This window comes from Oryx dammah, unplaced genomic scaffold, assembly GCF_014754425.2.
Source record: "Oryx dammah isolate SB20612 unplaced genomic scaffold, SCBI_Odam_1.1 HiC_scaffold_2, whole genome shotgun sequence".
Lineage (NCBI taxonomy): Eukaryota > Metazoa > Chordata > Mammalia > Artiodactyla > Bovidae > Oryx > Oryx dammah.
Window position 1 is genome coordinate 83,786,746 of NW_024070186.1, and position 26,481 is coordinate 83,813,226.

The 26,481-nt window shown below is 41.6% G+C and overlaps 1 protein-coding gene across 1 annotated transcript; it reads right to left on the bottom strand.

Moving 5' to 3' along the window:
• On the bottom strand, nt 1-26,481 carry LSG1 (large 60S subunit nuclear export GTPase 1). The gene is made up of 14 exons (XM_040267736.1): nt 26,302-26,481; nt 24,696-24,822; nt 20,496-20,616; nt 20,237-20,323; nt 19,651-19,737; nt 15,774-15,834; nt 14,531-14,707; nt 9,137-9,532; nt 8,633-8,734; nt 8,345-8,487; nt 7,781-7,905; nt 5,523-5,602; nt 3,368-3,541; nt 1-1,860 (listed from the first exon to the last, which is right to left on the bottom strand). Exons 1-14 carry the CDS (start codon nt 26,398-26,400, stop codon nt 1,681-1,683), a joined length of 1,959 nt encoding a protein of 652 aa, XP_040123670.1. The 5' UTR covers nt 26,401-26,481; the 3' UTR covers nt 1-1,680.

Below are 26,481 nucleotides of genomic sequence, written 5' to 3' on the forward strand. Positions count from 1 at the left end.
AAAGGTTCAGTTAGTTTATTTGGGAGGCAACTCCATGAAGCAGAAGTGAGGAAGCAGCAAAACCAAGACAGGGTAGGGAGAAGAGCAAGGAGAGTTAACAAGACAGTTTAACCGTGGGCAAATACGGCTCAGTTCCACTAAGGATCTTGTGAGAAACTAGAAATGTACGTGCTGTGTGACAGGAAGCTGGGGTACTTACCAGCCAGCCCCCACTTCTTACTGGTTGGGGGTTACTCTGCGGGGGTTCAACTTCCTGCCCTTCCAAGCTGCCCTTTGTGTAGGCTGAGCAAGCTCCTGGGGTGCAGGAAAAGTCCTCAGGTGGGAAAGCAGGGAACACAGGGCTTGTGGCAAGCAGTCAGCCTGTACAGGAACTGGGCTGCAGGCAGGCGGATGCCATTTCACACTGAGGGATGTGGAGTGTGTATGTGTGTGTGGGGGGGCATCTGCAGAGACATCCATCTCTTACAAGCTATACTTGCTAGAAAACTGAGTCCGATACTCTTGACAGTGGTTATCCACTCATGAACATCTGACTTGTCAAAGGTACATCTCTAGAAATGCCCTCACATTTATGCCTGATTTTCCACAAAGGGGCCCAAACAACTAAATGGGAGAAGACTAGCCTTTTCAATAAATGGTGCTGGGTCTACTGGATATGTGCATGTAAAAGAATTAAGTTGATCCATTTCCTAACTCACACTACGTACAAAAGTGAACTCTGGTCCAGAGACCTGAATTTAAGAGCTAAAACCCTAAAACTCTTCAGAAAAAAAATATGAGTATATCTTAGTAATCTTGCATTTGGCAATACTTTGACTCTAACACCAAAGCACAAGCAACCAAAGAAAAAAGATAAATTTAGACTTCATCAAAATAGAAAAATTGGTCAATGAGTATTTGTTAAATTGGTGAATAAAAAATTTTAAATTCCCCAGATAGAACACATTTTCAAATATACCAAATATATTATGGTTAGTTAAAGGCAAGTCTTAACTGTGAATTCATGAACTTTGGGGTCTATGAATCTCTGGATACATTTTGCATATTTGCGTAGGTGGTAATGCACATTTTTCTGGAAAGTGTCCATAACTTCCATTAAATTTCCAAAACCATCTATGACACACAAAAACACATGCTCCCTGCTCTGAGGTGGACACTCAAATCTTCAGTAGGTCATGCTCTCCACAGGCTTTAAAACTCACCCATGCCAATCCCTGTTCCAAAATCTGATATGCCTTCTGCCATATCAGGGGGGTAAGTTGGGTATGTGTGTGAGGTTGAGTATCACAAATGTAATCATGTACTAAAAAATCCAGCCATGTTTTAGCAAGTTAAAATCATTTAAAGAATGTGAAATGTCCAAATATCAATAAATCTATATGAGCCAATAAAAAACCCACAAGTAGCAACTGAACTTTAATATCTTTCCCCCAAATTCCCAATTTATAAATTACTCTGTACTTGGGTATATATTTACACAAATATACATCATAAATTCCTGCATCTTAAACTTGGCCTTCCACAGGAGCAGGGTCCTGGGAACCTGAGACAACTGCTAGTCTGAGCTGGTGCTCTACGGCGCCCCTTGGTCTTAACACCGGCTGCTGTGTGTACATCACAAGGGCCCGCCCATAGCACCACAGATGCACAGCAGAGGTGCCAGTTCTGTTGCATCCAAGCTCACGGATCCAGGTGCTTATAGAGTCTGCGGCTTTTCTCTCTTTTGTTTCTGTTGCCGTGTTTTTTCCAGGGCTTCCCAGCCCCCATCTCAGAGCTCACAGCAGCTGCTGTCACCAAGCCACTCCCAGGCTTGTAGCCCATCACAGCCTGGACTCCTTTGGTCAGAGCTCTCACATTTTCCTAGGAAATAAGGGAAGACATTAACGGCGGTGTCAGCAGTCTCCTTCAGAGGATACATATAGAACTGTTTGTGGAGAACTCCAGGATAGTGGACTTCCATCTCTCACTGCTCTTCTTTCTCTCCCCATTCTCAAAATAAGTTTCTCAGAGTTTTGTCTTCAATTCATTCTGCCTTCAAACACCATCTATATCAATACTCACAATACCAGCTATTTTCTGGAAATCTCTCTTGATATCAAAATTCTACTTGTGCAACTCAGTTAGTTAGAAGCTGACTCTACATTATTTCGGCCAGTGGTATAAAAACCTGCTCAGCCCCCAAGATGACACACTCCGTCTTATCTGTCACAACAGTTAGGCACTGAGTTCTGTGGACTCCAGTCTCTAGAACTTTGTACATCCTCCCCTCTTACCCATCCCCACTGCTTTAACCCAGGTGTTCACTGGCTTTTACTGGACCACTGCAAGACTCCTTGAGTCCAGAGTCCACACTTCTATCAGAGTTCTCTAATCTGTTTCTCTCTAAGTCCTGTCCTCACAGATCTCTGAAGGGCCCTTGCAGACTGGGGAATCAAGTCCATATTCCTTCCAATGGCACACAGGGTCATCTGCAACATGGGTTTGGTGCTGATAAAGCCCACACTCCCATATCTTTTTGCTTCTGTTCATCTACTCCTTCTGCTTGGAAATTTCATCACTTCTTCCCACTGACACATTTTTATTTGTTTCTCAAACCCTAGCTTAAATATCTCTACCTTTCTGTAGTCTGGCAAGGATGTGGAGATATTAGAAGCCTCATACATTGCTGGTGGGAATGTATAATGGTGTAGCCACTTTGGAGTCTGGCAGCTACTCAGAAGGTTAAATATAGAGCAATTCCAATGACCCAGCAATCTTACTCAAAAGTATACACCCAAGAGAAATGAAATACATATAAACAGAAAAACCTTCACGTGAATGTACACAGCAGCTGTATTTATAACATACAAAAAGTGGGAACAACCCAAATATCCATCAACTGATGAATGAATACACAAAATGTGGTATATTCCATTTAATGGAATATTATTTGGCAATAAAAAGCAAAAGAAGTACGGATACGTGAATGAACCCTGAAGCTATTAGGCTTAGCTAAAGAAGCCAGCCACAAAGGATCATACAGTATATGATCCCATTTATATGAAATGTCCAGAATAATCTATTTATAGAGAAAGTGGATGACTGCTTGGAAGTGGCTAGGGGAAGTGGGGAATGGGGAGTGAATGCTAATGGGTACAAGGTTTCCTTCTGGAGTGATAAAATGTTCTAAAATTAGATGGTGGTGATGGTTAACACAACTCTGAATATATCATAAACTATTAAATCATATATTTTAAAAGGGTGAATTCAATGATATGTGAATGACATTTCAATAACGCTGTTTAGGACTAATTAAGCTGTTTCGATAAAGCTGTTTCAATAAAGTGTATTGAATGAGCAGTTAAAAAACAAACTTTAAAAAACTCACCTGATGGAAAAAAGCTTTGTCCACTACATTTTCAATCTGATATGCCTTTTTATTTCTAACTACCTGCAGTTTTATTTCCCCACCATTCACTTTCTTCTGCAGGAGTCGCTGGTGTTGGTACTGAAAGGTCACAGGATCTCTGCCAGGAGGAGGATGACAGTACAGGAGTTTACCCTGCAGAGATAACACATGTGGTAACAGCACATCCTCAGAGCATCTGTGTGAAGTTCACAGCGATGGCCTCTCCCCAGGGCACACTGATGGAACTTCTGTTCTTTTGACAGCCAAGATGAGCTCTGGTCACTGCGACCAGACAGTCCTAACACCCAGACAACGATCCTTAGTGTTCTAGAGGCCTCACTCCTTCCATAGTCCTAAGTTAGAATCTGATCTTTCTACTCCGTGCCCCTCTTTATCTTGTTTAATGTACTCTTAAGTACAAGTACGTGATTATATTGGGTTGTTCAGAAAGTTGTTTGGGGTTTTTCTGTAACATCTTATGTAAAAACCTGAACAAACTTTGTGGCCAATCCAAAACTTAATGTGGTAGTTGGGGGTTTAGTCACTCAGTCGTGAACAACTCTTTGCATCCCCATGGACTGCAGCCCACCAGAATCCTCTGTCCAGGGGATTTCCTAGGCAAGAATACTGGAGTGGGTTGCCATTTCCCTCTCCAGGGCATCTTCTGGCCCAGGGATTGCACCGTGACTCCTGCACTGCAGGCAGGCTCCTGCGCTGTACGTGGGCTCTTCGCTGACTGAGTCTCACCAGGGAAGCCCTGCACTTAATGTACTCTCCACGACAGAAGCCAGGATGCAGGTGGACAGCGTGGCTGCACGAGTGGGGACACTGGGCCTGATGCCACTGCTCACTGGGTGCCAAGCTTCCTCTTCCTCCCACGTGTACTCTAAAGACTGCTTGTTTTTAAACTCATTTTCCCATCCTGCACCTAGACAGTGTATTAAAAAGCAGAGACATCACTTTGCTGACAAAGGTCCATCTAGTCAAAGCTATCATTTTTCCAGTAGTCATGTATGGATGTGAGAGCTGGATCATAAAGAAGGCTGAGCTCTGAAGAATTGATACTTTCAAACTGTGATGCTGGACGAGACTCTTGAAGAGTCCCTTGGACAGCAGGGAGATCAAATCAGTCAATCCTTAAGGAAACCAACCCTGAATATTCACTGGAAGGACTGCTGCTGGAGTTGAAGCTCCAATACTTTGGTCACCTGATGCAAAGAACTGACTCATTGGAAAAGACCATGATGCTGGGAAAGGGGGTGAAAGAGGATGAGATGGTTAGATAGCATCAGAGACTCAATGGACATGAGTTTGAGCAAGCTCCAGGGAATGGTGAAGGACAGGGAAACCCAGAATGCTGCAATCCATGGTGTTGCAGGGAGTCGGACACGACTGAGCAACTGAACAACCACCACCACCACCCCATCCTTCACAGACTGACAAATGGCAAAGAATAATTAATAAGTAATTCATCCATACAAGTGTTCTATTAACTATTTTCTTCCTAAATTAAAAAATAAAAGAACACGCTGTCCTCTTTTATTTCTGTGCCCCCAAAGCCCCACTATGTCATACTAAGACGAGGAGGGAATAAAGTGACATCCTCACAGCCAATTACTACTAGCCTCCAGGAATACTTTTTGTGGAAAGAAGTAGCTTACTACTGCTAATAATAAAAACTACCGGGGCTAATTTTACACTAGGCACTGAGCTAAGTGGTGTTTGTGTACACGGGGGTGTCTTGTCTCCAACTCATATACACCATTCTCATTTATTTCCCACAATAATCTCATGAGATAGGTACTATGAACTCCTATTTTGCTGATGAGAAAAACCCAAAACTTACCATGTCCTCACTGTAACACAGGGAAATAATAGCTCACAGGCTTATACTTTATCACCTTTACTGATAACAGATATTCAGGGATGTTCATCTATCTCATATCATGTCAGTCCTTTCTACGTTTTATATGATGCTGGCTCCCCTGGTCAAGAGTATAATTCCAGTTATAAAACAGTATCAGAAAGAAAATATCTCCTTTATAACCCAGCTGGTTGCCACTACCCTAAACACATGTAATGGAAAAAGACCTACTTACTTATTCGAGAGGAACAAGAGGCAGGGTTCACTTACACTGACATAATCCTTCAGGATGTAACGCGCAGATCGAGGCTGGTCTGGCTGTCCATGTGCTGTCATGAATCCTCGCATACCTATGAGGAGAAATGAATTTTGTAAAACCTAAGTTAGAAGACACTGTAACAAAGAAACTTGAAGTTAATGGAAATCTGGCCTTTTCTGTTACGACATTGCATTCTTATGCTACCTTAAAAAAAAAAAATCAATTAACAATGTGGGAAATACTTTGGTTAGCATTACAAATATATCTGATAATCCAGGACCAACTATACTGGTATATTTGATCTTTTGACAAACACCTAGCAACATGTTGTGATAGACACGTTCAGTCTCTCTCTACTCTAGTTATTTATTTGATCTCTTTGATTTTAAACACTGAATCAAGGAGGCTACTTGTAGAATGCAATGTTGTCATTATCAGCAAAACCAAAAGCAACAGATCAAGTTTTCTTATTTAGTGATATACCTACACTTTTTTCAGTTTCCCAAACATACAACAAAGATCCCTTTAATACTAATCCAATTAGAAGGGAGCCACAGAGCACAGCTGATAATAACACAGGCTTTAGCTGACAGGTTCAAAACCCAGCTCCTCGTACTAGCCCTATGTTGGGTCCTTTAGTTTAGAAGAAAGTAGTTACAACTATACACAAAAATACCTTTGGGAGGAGGATGAAAATCTAAAAATTAAAAAAAAAAAAATTATAGGAAAACAGCTTTCCCCAAGTAAAACACCAAACCCAACAAAATTAAAAACCGAACAAAACTGACTTCTAGAGAGCTAAAGAAAATATACATCAGGAAACACATTTGAAACATAGGTGGCAAAGAACTGCTACAAATCATTAAGGCACAAATGATGCATAGAAAAAAGTGATTCTTATAAGATAAAATGGTTAACAAATACATGGACAGATGATGAATTGTACTAGTAGTTTAAGAATGTTTAGGCATGTGTTTTTACAAACTGGCTTTGTCCTCACTTTTTGATTTACCAGAGAGAAATCAGATGAAACATTTGAAAAGCCTCATATTACTTTCAGTTTTCTCTGGATATCAAACCAGATGGAAAGTCTGAAGCAAAGTCTACTGTTCCCCGTCTTTCAGGCCAGCACAAGGGAGAGATGGATTAGGAAAGAAACGTAGGCTCTCACTGAGGCTAGGCCACGGACCAGACACCACCTTGGGCAAGTCATCTCATGCTCGGAGCTCAGATCACTTGTTGTAAGGAAAGGGAGATGGGGGATGGGGGCATCTTTAAGACCCCTTCTTGTCCTATGATTTTGTGACTATACTAGTCTTACCACAAGTGCTTAATAGCCATCCTCTTTAAAATATCTCAACTAAGGCAAAAATTCAAGGTCTGATTTAACTGTGGTTTATATCAAATCACCTTTCTCTGCCAGTAAACACTCAAATAACCTGAACTCTTTCCTAGCTGAGGGCAATTTCTTGAAAGGCAAGATACATATACACAGAAATTTTTTAACACTGATATTTCTTAAGGTAGATACAGGTTTCTCCAGATTAAAGTTTAAGATAAGTAAATCAGTCGATTGGAGAAATGAGAAAGATAATTCTCGTGTGTGTATATGCTAAGTTGCTTCAGTCATGTCTGACTGTGCAACCCTATGGACTACAACCTGCTGGGCTCCTCTGCCCGTGGGATTCTCCAGGCAAGAATACTGGAGTGGGTTGCCATGCCCTCCTCCAGGGGATCCTCCCAACCCAGGGGCTGAATCCTCATCTCTTATGTCTCTTGCACTGGCAGGCAGGTTCTTTACCACTACCACCACCTGGAAAGTTCCTATATGGAACTCCCATGAAGAAAAGCCAACAGAGCCTCAGATCAGAACCCCTACGTCTACACTTGGGTCCAAGGCCTCCTACAGGAAAGGGCCTGAGACCACAAAGGCCTGGGAAGACACGTCTCCCAGGTACTGATTTCTACAATGAAAACCTGGGGAAGAGGCAAGGAACATAGCACACCTCCTTCTCTAACTCTAAAAAGCACCTACATGAAGTAAAATACCACTCAGGCAGCAGCCGGCTCCCCCCATCCTTTACTGCTGGACCCCAAAACCGCTACCAAGTCAGCTACCTGGAGGCTACTCTGCAGGAAAGACCAACAGGACCACAAGAATATCAACCCTGAAAGGTGACAAACGCCAAGGGATCTAATTCTGAATTTGTTTATGTCAGTAATTATATTGTTAGTTTTTGTTCAGATTTTAAAATAAATCACCACTCACATCCATAAGCCGTCAGCAGTTCTTCTGATGTTGGAGGTCGCTGGGGATCTTCATCCTCTCTAGGCTTTATGATGTCAATGCCGTATGTAGCTTCTAAAACATGTCTTGGAATATTCTGGCAAACATAAGCTTGTCAAGGAATCTACTTCTCTGAACTGACCCTCCTCCTCCTCCCCATGGTATCTTCTAAGAACACTGTATTTCAGTACCACGGTGACAAAAAAATTTCCACCTCTCCAAAGAATTCTGTATGATTATTCTTAATTTTAAAAGACTTTCAGTCCCTCTTTTAAAAAAAGCCTTATGTACCAATGATTACCTCCAAATGTATCCTTTAAAAATATTATCTCTGAAACAGACTTCAAGATGACAAATTTTTACCTAAATACACTACAGATTTGTGAGAAAATCCTAATTCAGAGATAAATCACACAATCTTGTTTCTAATCCTTACAATTATGTAAGGAGGGATTATTTTTTCCTCCCCTGTTTAATTACCCAGATTTTTTTGAAGCTCCAATATACACAGAACCACCACAATTTTGGCATAGCACCAAGGATATTAGTGATACAGGTGGGACATGATCTCTCATCTGGTCAATCGGGAGGATTCCACTGCAAACCATCTCAGCTTTGGTAGAGACAAAGGACGGCATCACCAGGCCTGGGCAGTCACACAAGCAGAGGCCAGGTTCTACATAGAGAGTCTGAAGGACAAGTAAGGGGGTTAGGCTGGGCACACAGCACAGGAAGGGGAGAAGAGCAGCACATGAGTGGCCAAGAACTTCAGAAAACACTCAGAGGGAGGAACTGTCTGAGGAGTAAATGCAGAGGCTGATGCTATGGAAATACCTGAAAATGCTTGGTGTGACCAGGCGTAGCAGACACAGACACCTTCTTGTTGCCCAGGATGGTGTTGATTGTTGAACTCTTACCAACGTTTGGATAGCCCACCTAGAAGGGAGTCAGACGGAATGTCTACAGTAAAGGTTGGTCATCACAGGATGCCAAAAGCCTACCCTATCGAAACGAAAGAACACTGGACTGGAGGGCAGAAGACAACCTTAAAAGTTTGCATTCTGATATCTCTTGTAAGTCATGAAACATGGATGGATTAACTGGCAGACTGCAGAAGGTAACTAATACAAACAGGGGTGTAACCAGTTTAATCCTTGAGAAAGTTCATTCTTTGAGTTGGGCTTTGCCTGTCACACATGGCCTGCTCCCACGACGCCCATGGGCAACAAGAAGTCTTCAGTGTTCCCTATGACACCAGGGCCTGACTGGTCTCTGGGGTTCCAATGCAGTGGGAATACAGACCCCCATCAATCAATTTTATGACATATCTCATCTTACCAGTCCAACAGTAAGCTGTCCATCCTTCACCTTCTTTCCAGAGTGCAGCTGCTTAAAGACCTTGAGCAATTCCTGCTTTGATACCAAGTGACTAAAATTGTGTATTTGCCTCTCTTGTGGGGCGTTCCTTCCTTGAGCCTCAGAATCCACGGTATGGCCCTCCTTGCAGTCCTGGCCACAGGCTTCCTCATCAGAGCTGCTGCTGTCTTCCAAACACGTCTGCCAGTCCTCCTCCTCCTCCTGGCAGTCCTCATACTCACTCTCATCTTCCTCACTACTGGCAACTTCACCAAGTGAAAGATGTTCAGTCTCTTTGTGTAGAATTTCAGCTTCGTCGCAACTGGAGTTTTCAAACTCGGCTGTGATAGCTTCTCCAGGGTCTCCATTTACTTCTTCCTAATGAAATAACAGAAACCACAGAAGTTCAGAAGTGTGTAACAACTGCACTTTTCACTCTGGTGAAAGCACTCCGAGTTGGTTATCTAAGATGAACAGAGGACAAAAAACATGAAGAAGAGGAAAGCTGACAGACAGAGGATATGAGATAACATGAGAATATAACTGAACTATCAACAGTGGTGCCCTCTAGAGGTGGACCTTCACATCACACATTTTTATATTGAACTTTGAACAAATAACGTCTATTATTTTTCTAACAGATAATTCTTGTCTAAGTCCAGTGTTCTTGCCTGGAGAATCCCAGGGACGGGGGAGCCTGGTGGGCTGCCGTCTATGGGGTCGCACAGAGTCGGACACGACTGAAGCGACTTAGCAGCAGCAGCAGCAAGGCCATACTACCCTGAACACCTTGATCTTGTCTAATAGAAAACTCTTATCTATTAAAAAAAGAGTAAGAATTTAGAAAAGCCTGTGTAAAGCTGAATTCCTTGGCAGTACTTTTGCAATGGGCTGTAGAATAAAATAAAAACATTCTCATTAACAGTAAAACAGTTAACATTCTCTTCTCTGCACAAAGCAAGAAGAGTATAATTTATAATTAATATATATTTGCATTTTCAAAGACAGTGATTTTCATAGCTAAGGAAACTATTCTTTTATAACTGCCTTTAATAAATCATAGCACCATGGAGCACAGGTCCCTGTGTGTGAAATATGAGAGCAACAAAACAACGCTGTGCATGGAAATTATTCACCAATGATTTTTTTTTTTTTTGGAACGAGAATGGTAAAAATCATTAACAATTCATGGGTATATTAATCCTTCTGGATGAATTACAAGTTGGAATCAAGATTGCCAAGAGAAATAACAACCTCAAATATGCACATGATACCACTTTAATCACAGAAAGTGAAGAGGAACTGAAGAGCTTCTTGATGAGGGTAAAAGAGAAGAGTGAAAAAACTGGCTTAAAACTCAACATTCAAAAACTAAGATCATGTCATCTGGTCCCATCACTTCATGGCAAACAGATGGGGAAAAATGTAAACAGCGACAGACTTTATTTTCTTGGGTTCCAAAATAACTGTGGACGGTGACTGCAGCCATAAAATTCAAAGATACTTGCTCCTTGAAAGAAAAGCTATGACCAACCTAGAGAGCATATTAAAAAGCAGAGACATTACTTTGCCAACAAAGGTCTGTACAGCCAAAGCTATGGTTTTTTTCCAGTAGTCATGTATGGATGTGAGAGTTAAACCATAAAGAAGGCTGAGCATCAAAGAACTGATGCTTTTGAACTGTGGTGTTGGAGAAGACTCTTGAGAGTCCGCTGGACAGCAAGGAGATCAAACCAGTCAATCCTCAAGGAAATCAGTCCTAAATATTCACTGGAAGGACTGATGCTGAAGCTGAAACTCCCCTTGGCCACCTGATATGAAGAACTGACACAGTGGAAAAGACCTTGATGCTGGGAAAGATAGAAGGCAGAAGAAGGGGACGACAGAGGATGAGACGGTTGGATGGCATTATCGACTCAATGGACATGAATTTGAGCAAAGTCCGGGAGATAATGAAGGACACAGAAGCCTGGCGCGCTACAGTCCATGAGACCACAAAGAGTTGGACGTGACTTAGCAACTTAACAACAATCATTCTGAATTCTTATGGATAATAAAGCAGAAATACAACAATTTACAGTATTACCAATTCTTATCAATAAGGGTGAATTGATTTAGATTTAGAAATGATGCAAACCTGTCATTTCCAAGTAATTTACAGGAGAGGGCATGATGAACTCAGTTAAACAGGTACCCTACATTTTAGGGAAGAAAAACAGGCAGGGAGGAGAGGTATGATTTCACTGTCATTTCAGGTGACTCAAAGAAACTTGGAGTTGGAAGCAATTTCTATAATGAATGTCAAGAAGTCACTGTGTACTGTTCTGAGTCATTTAAGAGTATGAAAGAGGCAGAACACAAGAATGTGAACTGAACGTGGGTATGTACTAGGAAAACTAAGGCTTGAAGCAGTTCAGGTTCAGGAAAAATGATACAGGCAACAAAAGGACTTTGCAGTAGTTACATCAAAAATTAAAAGCAAGAATGGACCAACTGAAAAAGTATATATAGCTCCCTTGCTAAGACTAGAGAGTGAGGCACTCTCCACCCCCTTCTGATGTCTATGTCAGAAGCTTTATCTGTCCCTTTTTCACTTTAATAAAACTCTGCTACACACACACCAAAAAAAAAAAAAAAAAGAAAAGAAAGAAAGAAGGGAAAAGTCCTAATTTTGGGGAACACAGTGCAATTTAACAAATGGCAGAGAGAAAACAAAAGTACTCAATTAAAAAAAAAGTCCCATTAAAAAAAAAAAAGAAGAAGAATGGTTAAACCTCAGCAGCTGCTGCTGCTGCTAAGTCGCTTTAGTAGTGTCCGACTCTGTGCGACCCCATAGACGGCAGCCCACCAGGCTCCTCTGTCCCTGGGAATCTCCAGGCAGGAATACTGGAGTGGGTTGCCATTTCCTTCTCCAATGCATGCATGCATGCTAAGTCACTTCATTCGTGTCTGACTCCATGTGATCCCATGGACAGTAGCCCACCAGGCTCCTCCATCCACAGGATTCTCCAGCCAAGAATATTGGAGTGGGTTGCCATTTCCTTCTCCAAACAACCACGGAGAAAGAACTAAACTTCAGATAGGTGAAAAAATAGTGAATATCTATTTTTAATAAGTTCATGCTTGATATTCAAATGACAGATGTGATTAGATACGCTATCACAACAGTAGCTGGTAACAATGTAGAAGATCATGAACAGAGATTTCAGAAGACTTAGGAAGAATAAATACGGTTCAACTTTTAAAAAGGAAAAAAGAATATCCTCCATAAACCAAGCACTGGTAATCCAGCCTGACAGGGAAACAATTCCCCAAGTTAGCTGACAGTCAGCAAGAGGAGGCAGCAAAGATTCCCTGAGACCAGATCCTGCAAACAAATCCCATTTCCCTTGGGAATCTACTCCTTGATTGTCAGTTCAGGGAATACCACAGATGTAAAAACTGATCTTTTTCCCACTTTCAACAGGGCCACTGGGTTGGTGCATCAGGGCTGAGTGATATATTGATAAACAATTATTCAGCACTGCAATTAGACACCAACTTCCAGGGAGGATCTGAAACAAGAGAAGCCATGGTGAAGAGGACAGACTATGAAGCCAGACTGCCCAAGGATTACAAGCAGTTACACTCTTTCTGGAGAAGATGAAATAAAACACAGCAAGTACTCAGAATAGCAGTGCCTGCTAAGAACAGGTTTTCTGTGGATTACCTTTTATTAACAACAGTAATAGCACAATAACTACTTTTATAGCCTTTCAAATACATCTTAAATGCTTGGTACACCTGTGCTTATTAAGTCCACGAAAGGTCGCCGAACTCTGTCCTCAGCCCCAGACTACTCAACAGCGTTATCAATGAGAATACACAGAAGGGCCAACACAAAATCTGCAGATGATTCAACGCTGGAAGAAGAGAAAAGCAAATGACACATCCGAAATGAATTCTACCTTGTCCGCAAACCACTAATACTTAAGAGGAACATGTCTTAAGCTGAGCTAAAAATAAAGTGAGAAACTTTCGCCACATGTAAAGATAGATGAGCTCTGCTTGGTAAAATCTTATCTTTTAAATACTGAGTTGGCCAAAAAGTTCATATGGGTTTTTCCCTTAAGGTAGTATAGGAAAATCAGAACAAACTTTTTGGCCAACCCAATATTTGGGGGATATGGTTGTTCATAGATTTAAGGAGCCAAAAGCATAGGCTCCTTTCAAAAGAGGTGAATTAACAAAAACTCTGGATTCCTGGGAGTATCCTGATCACAAGAAATAAGAACAGATGTCCTCGGCAAACCACACCTGAAAGACCATACTGCATCAGTGGCCACCCATTTTAGGTGCTCTCCTGACTCAGGCAGAGAGGCCCTAGGGTGACGAGTGCACTGGAGGACAGGTCTATAAGGAGCAGCAAAGCAGAAAAATGTATCTTCTGCAGAAGACAACACAGGGAAAAAGTAGGAGGCCTTAGATCAAAGATAGGAGAGCTGAGACTCATTGGACTGAATGAAGAACTTTCACCCTGGAGAGAAAAAGAATGAGATATCTGGAATGTATGGCCCCAGAGAGTATGTGACTGTCTGCTAGGGAGGTGGAGGGAAGAAGTCCTTCACAGAGGTCCTTCAAGAAGGGGTTGTATTCAGAGCACCTAGCTCAGACCACTAACTAGTCAGCAATGGCTGATAAATAGAGGTGAGACAAAAGGAGGTGGACAGGAAAAGATATGACTTTAAGTTTCTTTCAGTTCTAAGATGCTATTGCTAAGTTCTTTCCATAGCTGGTTATCATTAATTTTTATTAGAAAATAACTCTTAAACTGTTTCTATCAAAACTGGGTTAAAACACATGGTGTATCTTAATTTAGTATTACCTCATTTTTTTGTTTTCAAAACAAAGTCAAAAGAGATTCTAGTTGAGTCCAGAGAAGTTATTACATTCAGTTGTATCTGAATTTTGGTTTTGACTTCTCTTAAAAGCAACTGTAAAGTCATTAGGAAACGTCCTAGACAACTTTCTGCCTAACATTTAAAAAAATCACGTGTCTTCAGAGAAAGCAACTTTGCAACTCACTTTTCTGTAAGTCATCATACTACCCTACTGCTGTTGCTGCTGCTAAGTCGCTTCAGTCGTGTCCAACTCTGTGCGACTCTGTGCAGCCCACCAGGCCTCTCCATCCCTGGGATTCTCCAGGCAAGAACACTGGAGTGGGTTGCCATTTCCTTCTCCAATGCAGGAAAGTGAAAGTGAAGTCGCTCAGTCGTGTCTGACTACCCTACTATAAATCAAGCCCCACAAATCAACAATAAGAAAAACCAAACAAAGCGCACTGAATAAACCGAAATCTTCCTCCCTGAAGCCCGACCTGAAGAAGTCCCCAGTTACCTTATGGTCACCCATCAGTTGAATGGCTTCAGCCAAAGCAGACCAGAAAATGACCTTCACGTTTTCTTTTTCGAAGAATTCAGCCCAGGCACTCCGCTGCTCGGCAGTCAACAAGTCTGCCTTATTTATCAGAATAACATTCTCCTTGTTGTCATCAACGGTTTTCACATAACATTCCTAGGCAAGACAAAGATATTCAGATATTTCTCCAAATGGGGAAAAATTTGGCTAATTATACTGAAGACCCCCTTCCCTCAATAGCTATTACTAAAAGGTCTTACTGTCCCAGTTTTAAAACAGTCCTAATACAAAAGATTTTTAATCATGGTACATTCTATGGATCCTTTCAGCAGGCTTTGAAAAGAAATTAGGTCACATATACTTACAAACTCTTCAGATAAAAAACTAAAGGGTAAAAAAGAGATGCTTTCCTGCCCTGTTCTCATTTCTTCATACAGTTTCTTTTAAGCAAAAATAAAGAACTGCTGATTTGTCAGTCAGCAAGAACTATTTTCAAGCCAAATGATGACAGCCAATAATAATCTTACCGTTTATTACAAAAAATATTTTTGAAGTCTAAAAGGAAAATAAGACCCAGTGATTCACTCCCAAGCATAGCTTTCCATTAGGAAATACCCTGAAAATATTGAAAGCTGAATTAGTAAGAGTTTCCCTATTTTGAATTTTGCTATTCACCAGTAAATTTTAAAATAATGGTTCTACTATGGTCTTCAAACGGAAGCAGGAATACTTCACGTGTGTTCAGTCTTATTAATTCAAAGCTTGTATTGCCTCATTTCTAGTGATCCTCACACCTTAATGATGACCCCTGCAGTATTTTACAAACTTAGATCATTTGTTGAATACCACAGAAGGTAGTAACTATGGTGTGAGAAGAGAAAGCTTAGTGGGATGAAGGGACTAGGCATATGCCAAAATCAGCAAGATGCTACTTCATTTACTCTCTTCAAAAATGAGAAACATTGGCAAATGCCTCTGAACAAAGTGGCTTCTAAACTAAAATCTAGAAAGTTCAAGTGTTTGTGTGTTACTGCAGATGGAAACAAATGTCTGAAGAAAACATCTGTCTAAAGGGTACCACTATGCAAGCTCCTGGCCTTGGAAGGAGTGGGAGACCGGATAGGGTGCAAAGGCTGGCCCAGAGTCACTGCTGTCAGTGACACTGTTCTCCCACTGCTGCTCCAAGGACTTTAAGTTTGAATCTTTGTCACGTTTTACTTACCAAATCCTCACACCTAAACAGGAGCGGATTTCGAGCATCTACTATCTGGACCACGATATCACTGAAAAACAAATGTGAGACACGCCAATCATTGTGAAGTGAAAGGAAATAGTATTGAGAGCAAACATTCTCCATATGTTAGGCACTGATATAGTTAACTTTCAATGGGCACAATTATCCCCAGTTTATATGTGAAGAAACTGAAGCTTGGAACAGCTAAGTGGTCCATTCAAAGTCACAAGGTCCTAAGTGATGGAGCTTGAAGGGGAACTCAAGCACTCTGGACCAGAGATCATGCTGTAATAGTAACATTTTCCTGCTCTCAAAATGCTATAATTTTTAACTATACCTTCTAGTCATCTCTCCTGGAAAGATTAGTTATTCCAAAGACTTCAACCCAAGGTGAGGTCTACTGTATACTCAGCACCCAGTCTACACTTGTGTTAAGCAAGGCCTCAAAAAGCCCTAATACATCACCTGATCACAGCTGCCACTATAAACCTCACTGAAACCCTTCTGACGTCTAGCAAATCATCATCCACCAGTTTCAAGAATGTGCTTAAATGCAAAAATTCAAAACAGCGAAGTATCAACTTAAGTTGCCACAGTGGAGCAATGTGAAAACTTTCTGCACAGACAGCAAGTCCCTCAAATTCCTCACAAAGGTAGCGGGGATCAGCAGGCCAGCACTGTATGAATAAATACTGCACTTCTCCGGTAGGATCCTCCCTGCCCTCAGCCTCTGTGGCTAGGACGCTGTGGCCACCGCTGGGAGGGAACAAGCTGCGCATGTGCCAGCACCTTCTAGTAGTCTTCCCAATCCATGTCCGGTTTGCTCTTCCTCAAGTGACGCCTATGCAACTATGCTGAACACCAAGGAAATGTGTTAAATCAAGGCTACCAATCAGGGCAGAGCTTTTGACAAATCTGGGTTTGCATTTTCCTTCAGAATAAACTTCCAGCATAATCTTGTGAGTAAAGGAACTCATAGACTTGCTAATTTCTGACAAGATGCTTAAAAAGTTCTCTAGTTAAGTGGGTCCTAGTATTTCCTTAAGGTAATATCCACTGCTTTCCAACTGTAAGGATTTAACAGTAAATGCAAAAATGACTGCGAAAAATGGACAAAGTCTAATGAACCAGAGTCCATAAACATTATGTCTACCTGCCAAACAGGCAGAAAGAATAACCAGCTTAGACACACCAGTAAGAAGACAAAGTGTAAGATGGCTTGCTTCGTGTACTGAATTAAGATGCAGGGCAAAGTGCCGGTTATGTGCTGGGAAGGGTTGACGCAACGCAATGGAAACGCCCTGTCTGACTGGAAGCAGCGTTCTGCCCTCTGTGCCTCAGCAGTTTCCTGCATTTCAATGAAATGTTATACACCAAATCCTTTCTGATAACTATTCTTGAACTTAAAGAAGCAGATGACATAGCTAGCCTGTTATCAAACAGGAGACATCTGCCGTTTCACAGAACGTATCAGTAACTGTTTCCTGTGAAGAGACACGGCAGGAGTCACTTCATTGATATTTTTATGTAAGTCAGATCCACTTCCATGTGATACAGCGACAGAACAAGTGATGCTGTAATCCAGTTGAAGCTACAAGTTTCAACAGGTCCAGGCTTACTCTGGGGAAACAAACAGCTTATCTAGGGGCACAAAAATAAGGGCCTTCCTCTTAAACACAGAAGAATTCATATTCTTGTTCCCTCTCAAAACCTACAAAAATAAAAGTAAAGGCTGGAACTCGTTAGGACAAGAAGAGCAACTCAGAAAGTTAGTCAATGAGAAGCAGGCCTGTTCACACTCCAGAGTTCCGAGAAAGCTCAGGATCAGAAGCATCAGACGCAGCTTTTGAGACAAGGGGCTAAAACTACTCTGAACAAGGAGTGATTAGGTCCATTCCCTTGTTCCATTCAGCCAGGCAGCCACACTTCACCCCACAGCCCCTCAGCCCCCTATCCCAATGGCAGAAGCCAGGCTTTACTGTAGAGAAGACGAAGCTGAGAGGCTCCAGAACTAAGACCTCACGCATAGGAGAAGGTGGGAAAGAGATGCCACACTGAAGAGAGGAGGATTAACGTAAGTCTACATATACCCCAAATGGTGGAAAGGCCCAGCCCCCGTGTAGTATATTATCACCTTTACCTGGCAGACGATCGTGCTTCTCTTTAAGAAACTGACTGATCCTAGGGAAAACACCCATAGATACTAACATCTTAAGGTATCCCAACAAAATAAAACTGATCTCTGCTCAGTCACCATACAGAGAAGTTCACCTGGTGGCAAAATCACCCAAACAGAAGTCCTGTCAATCAGCTTTGTAACACTTTGTTTTCTTAAATATGAACAGATGGCAAACATCAGTTGATACCTGTGGAGAGCCTTTTACACAAAAGTCAGAAACCAGAATAAATAGGGAAAAAAAGAAATGTGGAAAAAGACAGACAATATAGGAAATAGGAGAAAATCTAGAATTAAAAAATGTGCAGATAGGGGCATTCCCTCAAGGTAGAAGTTTCAATATTTCACAGTTACCAATTCTCTTTGGAAATAAGAAAGGACATTTTCAGCAATATACATCCTAACTGCATGAAGGAGAGATCAGTCCACACCAGTCCCCAAAAGAACCATAATGGGTCTTCCTAAGCCCCATTCAAACCTAGGTCAACCTAAGAGGTCTGCATGGAGCCTGGCAATTAGCAGCAACCTTCCGCTACCTTCAGGCTTAGAGATTTGCCTTAATATTCTCACATCCCAGCCCAATGACCCTCTCTACCCAAGGGAGCAAGATGGGTTGGAGGCATGTAAGGGACTTTTTAGAAAAAGAGAGAATTCACGTTATCATAAAATTCATCCTTTTAAAAGTATACAATTTAGTGGTTTTTAATACAGCCACTAAAGTTGTATAACTATCACCACTAATTCCAGAGCATTTTCATCACCCTAAAAAGAAATGTAAGAGACTTTTACAAATTTAATCCAAGTCCTTTTTCTTGGTAATAATGCTAAATGTGCTAATATTCTTTCCCAAGAATCCCAGTGAAAGCATCCTGTTTCCTAACGTTCTTACTGGGTGTTATTTTATAGATTAAACACACACACCCCTGCCCCCCGAAGGCTTATTGTTAAAAGCATCATTTCAAATATAAGGTTAATTTAAGGGGTCCTTATAAATAATTCATACACTCTTTTGACAAAAAGAACAAAGAATGAGATTGAAGAAAGTTGATTCATCAATTTCTAACAATCAGGACATGGCAATGATCGAAAATCTCCATTCTCAACTTATTAAAGTCATTCTCTTCTTTTCAAATCCCAGTTGAAACAAATCACTCCTAAATTCCCCCAACACTACTAACTGTTCCTTCTGCTCTGACTTGGCCCGTGATCCTTTCATCTGTAACACAGTAGGACTCACACTCCACCCTGTATTTTACTAGTATTTCATCAACTTAGTGCAAGGACTGCATTTCATCTGTGTGCCCCTGGTGTTTGACCTCTCCCCAAAACACATTTGCTCTCTGCAAGCAGACACCAATCCTTTTTCACACCTATATTTTCCATGTTACTAGTATGAATTAGTATATATTTGCTGAAATAACTATAGGTGCTTCACAACTCATCTTACAGAAAACAATAACCATTATTTTAAGTTTATCAATATGTTTATTAATAACAACCCCCCCCCTTATATTTTAAAAGAAATGTAGGATCACAGTTCCAACTTTTATAATAATTCTCAGTAGCCCTTTGTATAGCTTGATCCTGTTTCCTTAACCCCACCCCAGGCTCACAAACATATATAACATGCAAATCCAACGTAACACCATGACCACATCCTCCTTACACCAGAAGAAAATGGTAATCTACCTTCTCTCAATCACCCTCCAGAGTTGGCGCCAAAAGTCCAAATTTCTTTCAAATGGTGTCAATATCAGGTTTTGTTCCTCTTCCAACCTGGTTTTAGAATGAGAAGTTTATATTTCTGCTAGATTTTGATAGTTAGGTTTCAAGTAACATAAATACTCAAATTCATTGCTTTAAAAAATAAGCACACAAATATTAATTGTCAAATGATTTTTATATCCTTTCTGTTGAGTTAATATGTAAATCAAATTTAAATTTTCTACTTAAGCTTTTAAGTCCTAGAGGTTTATCCATCACGTTGGAAGAAGACTCCAGGGAGCAGTGATCAACTCTAGAGTGACAAATGGCAGGAGAAGGATATTAAAAGGAGAAAAGGCCAGGAATGCAGCAATGAACTCACAACCTTTGTGCAAGGAAACACATGCACAAAGCAATGTGGCTTGCACACACACCTATCTGCACTTATAAGATGAAATCTACCATTTCTCTTTAAAAGAACAAAGCCTTAAAAATGCAAACAGCAATGCAAGCACACCAACATGCCTAACTTAAAATTTCAAGAAAATTCTTCATGGAGGTGAACACTCACCGGACAAGCTGACGTCTCCATTCTAGAAAGTTATCTTTCTCTGCCTGTTTGAGTTCTTCTGGGCTAGTTTTCTGGTCCCACTTTGGTCTGAAACAATCATTTAAAAAAAAAAAAACCCACATGAGTTACCAAAATAGAATAGTTCTGGATTTAATAATGGCAGTTGAGAAAAGAAAGCAGAAAAAAGTGAACACAAAATAATTTTACATTTAGTGGTTTCGTTATGCCTTTTAATATCCTACATTTTTACTCAACTCACCTCCTTGGTATACACAGGAACTGTTTGTTTTCTTCATGGAGTTTCTTAATTCTCTGGTTCTCCTCAAAAGACAGTAGTCCAGTTCTAGCCTCAGGAGGCACAAATTTAATATTAAGCTTCTCTGTCCATAGGGGGAAAAAAAAAAGTACTGCTATTTAAGAGGCAGTATAGAGAGTGAATTCATTACTTAGAATACTAAAAATATGAGCATCTAAAACAGAATTTAAGCTTTCTTGATTTACAGATTCCCCTAACCTAAAAAAAAAGGAAAAGATCTTTACTAAATGTTTCAAAAGGTCAACCACTTTTTCAAGTACTGATTTTTATAAAACTCCATACGCTAAATGCATTTCTTGGAACCAGAAACAATAGGAGTGGGAAGCGACTGCGAATATTCATTACAACCGATCTCCTCACTTTACCTATAGAGAATAATTGTAAGCCAAAGGGACTGAGGGGAAAAGCAAAGTTCAGCAAGGAGACGCACTCCAGTCAGAACTGGTGAGCTACTGCAAAGCTAGAATTTACATAAAACATTTATAAACACTCACAATTAAGCTGTACAAGAATTTAAAGGAATAAAAAAACACCTAGTGTATGCATAACCAGAGGCCTCTGCTCTAGGCTCTATTCCCCCAGGCTGCTCCAGGCCTCTCTACTGCACCTCTCCACACAGCCACCCAGTCTCCGGGGCAGGTGACTCCAGTGAGATAAGCACTTGGGAGCCAGCTACGCTTCTTACCAAGATGCCAAGAGGAGGTCCTATTCAAGGATAACAGGTCATCTTCAGCAATGGTTCTCTTGATCTTTAGGCAAAGACGGCAATCCACTACCCTCATGTGACCACCAATACTGATCGGTCCAGTCACCCAGGGTACATACAGCCAATTCAGTCACCATTCTCATCATGTCATCCTCAACCACCAGTCAGAACACACACCCCTCCAACCCCATACCTGATCATTTTTTGACATTAATTTCTCCTTCTAATGTTCCCACTTTGCTTGGTCCAAGCTCTGTAAATCCCTCTAGCCCCTTGATTCTTTGCTCTTCTCCCAGTCCACCATCCAGCTTATAGCTTCACTTCTTTCCCTATTTGGCTGAACCCACAGAGTATACCCATTCCACACTCTGACTGAACATCAAATTCCCTAGTGTACTGCAGCTGCTCCCAAATCTCAAATCTTAGGGAGAGTCAACTACCCATTCCTATTCTCATCTCAGTAGCCATAAGCAGGAAGCACACGATGGATAATGCAGCCACCTGTCTCTGAACTGCTTTCACTACCAACACTTCTGACACCACGTGTGGGTTTTCTCACACCAACAACCAGTTTTCCACCTTTCCAGACACCAACTGGGTGTCCTACAATTCTATTCTGACACTATCAAGAGACTGCCCCCACTTCAGATGCCTGACCTGCGAATGGGTTTTTATGGAGGTCTCATTACACGGGCACCACTGTTACACAGTTGGGCACCGGTGACTAACGCAATCTCCAGGACATCTCCCATCCCCAGGGGTTCGGGGAGGAGTTTCAGAAAGTCCCAACCCTCAAACCACAGGGTAGGTTGCTGTGGCAATCAGCTCCCAGGCAGAAGCACTGTCCATCCTTCTCAAAGCAACCTCAGGTCACCTCATTAGCATAAACTCTAGTAAGGTTGAAAAGTGAAAGTCGCTCAGTTGTGTCCAGTTCTTTGCGATCCCATGGAATTCTCCAGGCCAGAATACTGGAGTGGGTAGCCTTTCCCTTCTCCAGGGGATCTTCCCAACCTAAGCATTGAACCCAGGTCTCCTGCATTGCAGGCAGATTCTTTACCAGCTGAGCCACAAGGGAAGTCCAAGAATACTCGAGTGGGTAGCCTTATCCCTTCTCCAGCAGATATTCCCGATCCAGAAATCTAACCAGGGTCTCCTGCATTGCAGGTGGATTTTTTACCAACTGAGGTATCAGGGAAGTCCAACCTAGTAAGGCTGAAAGGGGCTTATTATGAATAAAAGACACTCCTCTTGCCCCTACCACTCAAGAAATCACCAGGGTTTTAGAAACGCTTCTATCAAGGAACCAGAAATGAAGACCAAATATATATGTACTTCTTTTTATGTCACAATATCATACCTTCTGCTTATTTGCTGAGTGCGGCCTTTGCCATCTTTTAAAAGTGAAGAGTTCCCAGTGAACACTTAGCATTTTCCATTGTTCCGCACTCCTTTGTTAAGGTCAGGGATCCATGAGAACCAGTTTAGAAACCATGGACCATCACCCTATTCAAAAGTGTACTATGTACACGTATACACACACACAACACACACACGTACAATTCTCCCTGCAATCTCAGGGGTTCATGGACAACTGAAACTTGTAGTCTCCAGGTTAAGAATCCCTGTCCCTTGTGTCCAGAAGACAAGTGCTGTCTGAAGGCCACAGAGAACTGAGGAAAATCCTATCATTAAATAATTCTCCATTACTAAGGGAAAGGGAATTAATTTCAAGGAGAGATTTTTATGGATTTTTTGAAAGGCTTATGGAAATCTTGTTATGGAGGTATGCGTGGATCAGGTCATTGGTCATTAGTGATTAACTTAATCTCCAATTCCTCTCCTTTCCCTCACGCTCATGCTCAGCGTCTTCAGTTGTGTCCAGCTCTTTGGGATCCCATGGATTGCAGCCTCTGTCCAGGTTCCTTTGTCCATGGGATTCTCTATGCAAGAATACTGGAGTGGGTTGCCATGCCCTCCTCCAGGGGATCTTCCCAAGCCAGTGATCGAACCCACATCTCCTGCATTGCAGGTGAATTCTTTACCACCAAGCCACCAGGGAAGGTCCCCCCTCCACCCCCCTTCTCCTGAGTGGGACTGAAAATTCCAACCTTCTAATTACGCTTACATTGCTCAGAAGATCAGCCCGTATACCGAAACTATTCAGGAGTACTCATTAACATGCAAAAAAGACACTCTTCTTCACTTACTCCAGCCCCTCTACAAAGTCTGGTTTAGTCTAACCATGAACAGTTTTGTTTCTGTTCTTTTCTCCATTCTTCTCTTTACTACTCTTTCAGCCCTGGCCTGATTCACTTGCTGGACTAAAGCAACAGTCTCGTAACTGGTCTTTCTTGTTCAAAATCCATCGGTGACCTTTCAAAAAATATACTTGCTTACAACCCTCTAAAGACACCTTTAAAGACCTTACTCTTTCCTGGACCTGGCCCTTCCCTCCTCCCTAAGTGTTTGTTCATTGCCTCTTGTACCCATGTACTTTAAGCACCATGAACTTTCTTCTAAACATTTTCTGAACAAAGCAGGCTGCTGCTCAGATCTCAGCTCCTCCATTATGATGTATGATGATGTAACCTCCTCCATCATCTCACCTGTCCCGCTAACATCAACTCATCTTTTGAGGCTCAGACCCTGGGTAAAGAGTTCCCTGACTGGCCCCAGTTTTTCTTCAGATAGAAATGGACACCTTTTATCCATCTCTTATCACTCTGCTACAGACTTCTTTTACTGCACCTGAGATAAAATTCTGTAGAAATAAAAATTTGTCTCATTCAATACTATACTTTCAGTAGGCACACAATACCTGAAAGTAACTGGGGTTCAATAAAAGCATTTTGAACAAATTTGCTAAACAACAAACAGTTATAGTAACAGAAGAGCAATAGAAACAGTAGTGTGTAAGGGTATCTCTGTGCCAGGTAGTTTGCTAAGTGCTTAGAAAACACACATAAACACACACACACAAAATGACAAACAAACCAAAAACAACAAAAAAGGGCAAGCAGTGACTAAAACAAAATTATATGCATGGAAAAATGACTACAGTGTGTGACAAGTACTTAGATTTAATTCCGGATTTTGCTTCTAACAATGGTAGCAGGAAACATTTTCTGGTAAAAGCTGGTTACTGTTCACCATAATGTTAACTGGTCTCTTCCCTGATGAGAGACTGAGTTTCTCGAATTTGAAATGACAGATAACCACAGATGCTTTTTAGAGCTGAATTTTAAAACTGTGGCACATTTTGTACTTCCCCGTTGAATTCAACTGAACCTTCCGCGCTGCTCCTGAGATATCTGTCTTTGGGTTAAAAGCAGCTCCCTTATGAGTTTAGGAAGATTGGCAAAACACCCCCAGGTAGACTTACTTGTATCTAGTCAGCAAAGACAGAAATGTGTTGGAGGCACTCGGAAACAACTCACCAGCTACAAACTCTGTTCCTGCAAGTTCCGCGGTGGCAAGGAAGTCATCCAGGGAACTCTGCTCAGTCACGGACTGAAGATTAAGTCGACCCCAATCATAGCCATCATTGAGCTCACTTGTGTGCAGCTATGAGTAAAACATAGGAGGGTAAGAGAGCTGCTTTCTTCTGCTCTTCACATCCAAATAAACACTGCTGCTGCTGCCAAGTCACTTCAGTCGTGTCCGACTCTGTGCAACTCCATAGACGGCAGCCCACCAGGCTCCCCTGGGATTCCCAAAAAACCATTCTATGGCCTTGAGGGTGGTATTAGCTCTTTTAGTCAACACTAGTAACAGTTAACATTTAAATGAGCACTTTCTTACCTCGTGATAATTATTTTCCTTTTACTTTCTTATTTAATTTTCAAAATCTTTTGAAATAAACTTCATATCTCAATCAGGATTAAACTGGACAGACTAAATTGCCTACAGTCATAAGCTAATAAGTGGCAGAGGTATTTGAATCTAAACCCATAAACCATATACTCTGGTTCTGGCAGCCACTGTTGGTCAACTTTTTTAGACAGACACCCACAGTAAGAAATACACTTCACATAGTGACTTAAATGCTGTGAGATACTGTGAGATGCTGTGTACCATTCAGTACAGTAAAGTGAAAACAAAAGAATCCTGAAAGTCACCTTTATTACATTACACACAATGTGGTATTTTCTTGAGTTTTATTCTGTGGGGTGAAAAGCTTGGCTAGTTGCCACTTACTGATCTGATTCCAGACACACCTCAGTTTGATAAGATAAACACCATCCTAAACATGCTCTGTACAGGTACAAATAAATGAAAAAAATTGGAGGTTAAAAGGCTAGGTGGTTTGCCCAAAGGCCACAGAATCAGCAAAAAACAGGGTAAGGATTAGAATCTAGTTCTTTACTGAGAACTTTGTGACTTCTCAAACACTTCGAGGAATAAATGTCAAAATGACAATTACAAATCAATCAAACCACTTCATCCGCTCTTCAAGGATCCTAAAACTATGACCGTTTCCAAGCCCAGGAAGCTACTAGGCCCGCCAAACTTTGGAGAAATGCTGTCCAGTTCTGAGTAACACCACTAGGGAATAAAAAAAAGTGAACCACGAATCTGAGTTATTTTGTACTTTTGCTACCAACCATAGGCTCTTGGAGGATCAATTCTTTAGAATAATGAATACAAGAAGAAGTGGTTTTTGCGTCATTCCTGTGCAGAAACTTCCACATGCTTCCACGGCCTACAGGATAAATATCAAACTTTTGCCCTGGTTTTCAAGATCTCACTCCGACCTCATCACATTAGCCTCCACCTCTGGGCCATGTCTTGCTAGGAGGGCCTGTTTATTCGCCTGGTCGATTCTAACGGTCTTGAGCATTTGTGCATTTCAGTATCCGAGAGGGTCTGGGGGTGGGCCTAGAACGGATCCCCGCCGTTACCGGGGGGCAACTGTATGCATCCCTAGAAACCCTACTTTGGCATCATTTCCTTTGGAATATTTCCCTGAGAACTTTGACCGTAAATTTCGCAGCGTTCAGACTCACAACTAGGCAGAAAGACTGAGAAAGACAAGGTTTTTACCCAGGAGTCAGTGTGGCGGTGGCTACGGCTCCGTTGAACTTGCTGGCGGATAAGAGCCCGGCCAAGGGTTCCACCCTCTGGCGCTCTCCTCCGACCCATGCTTGTCCCGAAGACGAACGAACACCAGCAAGCAAGAGTCACACCAGTTTCCTGGGTATTCAGGAGCGCGACCTCCGGAAG